Source organism: Catharus ustulatus, chromosome 27, assembly GCF_009819885.2.
Source record: "Catharus ustulatus isolate bCatUst1 chromosome 27, bCatUst1.pri.v2, whole genome shotgun sequence".
NCBI lineage: Eukaryota > Metazoa > Chordata > Aves > Passeriformes > Turdidae > Catharus > Catharus ustulatus.
The window spans coordinates 5,183,332-5,187,788 of NC_046247.1; the positions used below are offsets into that span (position 1 = coordinate 5,183,332).

The 4,457-nt window shown below is 64.8% G+C and overlaps 1 protein-coding gene across 1 annotated transcript; it reads right to left on the minus strand.

Moving 5' to 3' along the window:
- Positions 1–256: 256 nt before the first annotated feature.
- Positions 257–3,462, minus strand: LOC117007833 (serine/threonine-protein kinase 17B-like). Its single transcript, XM_033081241.1, has 2 exons — positions 3,334–3,462; positions 257–668 (listed from the first exon to the last, which is right to left on the minus strand). The coding sequence occupies exons 1-2, from the start codon at positions 3,396–3,398 to the stop codon at positions 398–400; spliced, it is 336 nt and encodes a 111-aa protein (XP_032937132.1). The 5' UTR covers positions 3,399–3,462; the 3' UTR covers positions 257–397.
- Positions 3,463–4,457: the final 995 nt, after the last annotated feature.

The following is a 4,457-nucleotide window of genomic DNA, read 5'->3' on the forward strand; positions in this document are numbered from 1 at the left end:
ACACATACACACACCTCTGCACATACAGTCAGGCACCCCCCGCTCTCAAGTGTGTGCACACCCACACGTGTGCACACACACCATGAACACACATATGAGCAAGCATCATGAATGCACACCTGTGCACACACACTCAAGTACCCCCACTGCTCATGTGTGCACACACCCACCATCACACACATGCCCATCACACACATCCCCACCTCAGGGCTCGAACCTGTGCATGCACACCTTCTGCACACCTGTGTACCTACAGGACACCCCTCAGGAACAGACCAAGTTCTGAGGGGCCCCGTGGGAGGCAGCAGGGGGGATAATGGGGATAGGCAGGGCCAGACCCCACCCCCTGGAGCATTCACCCCCTCACCAGCACCCGGTGTCACCAGAACCACTGGGGTCACAAACTGTCACAGGTGTCATGGGCACCACAGCAGTCGTGGGCACCAGGGGTATCAGAGGTGTCAGAGGTGCCATAGGCACCAGGAGTTACCACAGGTACCAAGGATGTCTGGGAGTGACCCCCTCGCGTGCTAGGGGGGTCTTGGTGCATCCCAGGGCTCCTGGGGGTCCTACCTCTGGCTGAGAGCTTTTTGGTGTTGATGATCTTAGCAGCGTACTCATGGCCAGTGCAGAGCTTGACGCAGCGCCGGACGACCGAGAAAGCTCCCCTGGGAAGGGACAGGCTCAGCACGCCCCAAAGCACCTCGGGGGGTGGGCAGGGGGTGGCTCCCACCCATGACTCAGCACCCGAGGTCAGGGGGCTGCACCCACCGTGACTCAGCACCAGAGGGGGTGAACCCCGACACGGGTGGGGAGGGAGGATCCTGCAATGGGTGCGCGGGGGGGCACCAGGGGGCGGCTGGGGGAAAGAGGCTGGAGGGGGGGCTCGGTGCCATTCACCATCGGGGGGTGGGGGGGAGGGGGGGGTCGCAGGAAGGATCCAGCACCGGCAGCTCGTTGCCATGGGAACAGTGGGTGGCCCGGATGGCAGCAGTGGCCGTGGTGGTGGTGGCAGTGATGGTGATGATGGTAGTGGCGGTGACAGCGGTGACTGTGGGCACAGGACCCAGCTGTGACTATAGGAAGCTGGCAGCTGCCAACACCCCAGGAACAGGGACAGAGATGAGATGGTCGTGCCCATGCCAGGCAGAAGCACCTGCAGCCTCTTCAACTGCCATCGGCACCCGTCCCCCTTCCAGAACCCATGTCCCTGCACATCCTCTGCCTGCTCCCTGCCCGACAGGCCCCTCCCTTATGGGGAGGGGGTCAAGGCAGCGTCAGGGCACACAGAGGAGATCCCCATAACAGGCTGGGGACACGGCTGAGACCAGCACCATCCCAGTCCTGCCATGGAGAGGGTGCTGTGCGGGAACGTGTGCCCTGGGAAGGGCGCAGGGCCAGGCTGTCTCCTGCCACCGCCCCATGTCCCAGGCACCAAGGACCCCATGCTGGCCAGAATAGTGGGGACCTTCTCACCACCAAGGGAAAAGGAGGGGTTCCCAGGGCCCTGACCCCTCCCTTCCCCATGTGGCCCCTTGGACAGGGGACATGGTGGGTGCCAGCCCCCGAGTGGGGGGCACAGTGTAATGGCCTGAGCCATGCCTGTTTCTCCCCACCCCCGGTGAGAGGAATATCCCCCCCTAGCCCGGTGAGAGGGGGACACATGCGCCATGGCTGGCAGGCTACACCGAAAGAAGGGAAGGGGGAAACAGGACCACGTTGCCATGGCAACCAGGATGGGCTGGATATTGGGCAGACCGACAGAACAGCCCCCAATTGGCATCATGTTCCCCCTACCGGTACCCCCAAAGGGACTACAGCCATCCCTGCAAAATGTTCCCCGTTCTAGGGGGGTTGGGGTGCAATCCCCCTCACAAAAGGCCTGACCCCTCCCCCTTCCCCTCATTTTACTCCCCGCCAATCCCTGCCCGTGGATGGGGGGGAACTGAAACCCCCATGGCCCTGGGGGCAAATGAAACCCCCACAAATAGCTCCTCTTCAGCCCCACAACACCCACCCGAGGGGGTCATGATGCGGGGGGTGCAGCTGGGGGGCTTGGAAGGATTCAGATCAGCAGAGGGGACCTGGGAGTTTTAAGGCCCGGGGGGCCCAGGAGGGTTGAAGTCTATACGGACCCGAAGGAGGAGTGGATTTGGGGAGTTATATAAGGCCCAAAAGGGGATAGGGGCAGTATGGTCTAGAAGGACCAGAGGAGAGAGGGATGGGGGGGAGCGGTCTATGGAGATGGGGAGGGTCTATGGAAATGCTGGGGGGATGGGGGGGGATCAGGAGGGATGGGGAAATCCATCAGGGTGAGGAGCAAGGGGGTCCTGAAAGGGGAGGAGGTCTAAAAGGAGCAGTGCCTGTAAATACTCAAGGATAGTCTGGAGAATGGGGGGTGTCAATAGGGGGGCTGTAAGGACTAGGGAAGGGGGAGTCTATCACGACTGGGGCGGGGTGGAAGGTTTGGAAGGGACCAGGGGGGCTATAAGGACTGAAGGGGGTGGGGGTTTGTAGGAGCTTTGGGCAGGGGGGGGATCTGTGGGGATGAGGGGGTCTGTGAGAATGGGGGCTCTATTGGAGCAAGGGGGCTTTAAGGACTCAGGGGGTCTGCAGGAGCCAGGGGCAGGATTAGAAGTGCTGGGGGAATCTGTGAAAACTGGGGGTGTCGATGAGGTATTGGGGGGTCTGTAAGGATGGAGTGTGCATAGAGACAAGGGCAGCTATAAGGACTGAGTGGGGGCTCTCTAGGGACAGGTGACTGGGACTGCAGGGGATCTGGAGGGATGGAGGAGGGGTCTGGGGTGAGCAGGGCTGGGGGGATGAGGACAGATCAGGGGAGTCTAAAGGTGAGAGTCCATAAGGATGGGGAAACCTTGGGGAACAAGGGGGCTGCAGGGACTAGGGGGCTATGGGGAGGGGAGGCCCAGAGGAGCTGAGGGGTCCGGGCCGGGGAGGGCTGGAAGGCCCCAGGAGGGGGGCGGTATAAGGGGTGGGGGCCAGTGGGGGGGCAGGGCCAATACCAGGGGGAGGGCAGTACCGGGGGGGGGGGGGGGGACCTGGGCAGGGCCGATCCCGGGGGGGTTGGGCTGGGGGGGGGCCGGTCCTGGGGGGGTGGGCTAGGGGGGGGCCGGTCCCAGGGGAGGCGGGTGGGGGGGCAGTTCCCGGGTATCCCATCCCGGGGGATAGGAGCGGGGGGGGATGCGTCACGTCTGCATCGAGCGGCTTCCCGAGCCCCGGGCAGCGCCCCCCGCCCCCGTCGCGCCCCGAGGCCGGGAACGGGACCGGGGCCGGGACCGCGGCCGGGACCGGTGCCGGTGCCGCCGCCCTTACTTGCCGATCTCCTCGTAGAGCTGGTACTCGTCGGTGAAACGGGTGCAGGGCACGGTGGTGGCCATGCTGCCGCCGCGCCGCGCCGCAATGAGCCGCCCCAGCACCGGCTCCGCTCGGCTCCGGCTCCGCCCGGCGCGGGGGGGCGGGGGGAGGCGCCGGGCCGGGGGAGGCTCCAGCCCGGGACAGCCCCCGCCGCCCCCCCCACCGCCTGGGATCCCCCCAACCCCCTCCGCGGGGCAGCCCCCACCTCGGACCTGCCCCCGCACGCCAGGGGGATCCCCCTTGTCTCCACAAGGGCCCCATAAACAGAGCCCCCAACCCCGGGACCCCTTTATCCCAAATTACCCCGGGGAGTGGGATACCAAGCCCCCACCCTTAAAGGCCCTACATCCAGACGCCACTCCCCGGGACTCCCCGCCTAAATAGCCCGGTGTCCAGACTCCCTCTGACGAACCCCCCGGACCCCAAATCTAGACTCACATCCATACCCCCCACAACAGGACTCATCCAGACCCCTCCCAAGAATCGCACAACCCCCCGCAAAAAGACTCCAAACCTGCAACCCCTCCGGATCCCCCATTCTCCCCCTAAAAAGCCCCAATATCCACATAACCTGCTGAAAGACCCCACATCCACGCCCTACCTTCCCTCTCGGGGAATCCCCCCTATTCCCCCCCCATACTGAGCTCCCTCCTCCCGCACCAATGTCACCCCAAACAACCCTTCCAGGCTCCAACCCCTCCCTAAGCAAAACACCCGGGAGAGGTCGGGGCGGGACAAAATCACTCTCCTGCTTCCCCCAAGGGCACCTTGAAGCCCCCCAGTGTCAGCAGCATAATGCGGGGGTGGATTTTGGTGCGGGGGACACACAAAAGGCTATCCTCAAGGCCACCAGCAGCCCCAGGGCCTGGGGACAGCGGGGTGTTCCCCCTCAGCAGAGGGGTGGGTGGGCGCGGGTGGGCGGCGGGCGGCTGGCGCTGCTGTTGCCATGGGGACCGTGGGCGGCCGGGGGGCCGGGGGGGGCCACGGGCCCGGTGTGCGCATCAGCACGGGGAGATGTCGGCACTAGTGGATGAGGAGAAGGGGAGAGCGGTGGGAGACACGGCGGGGGTGGTATCCCCAAA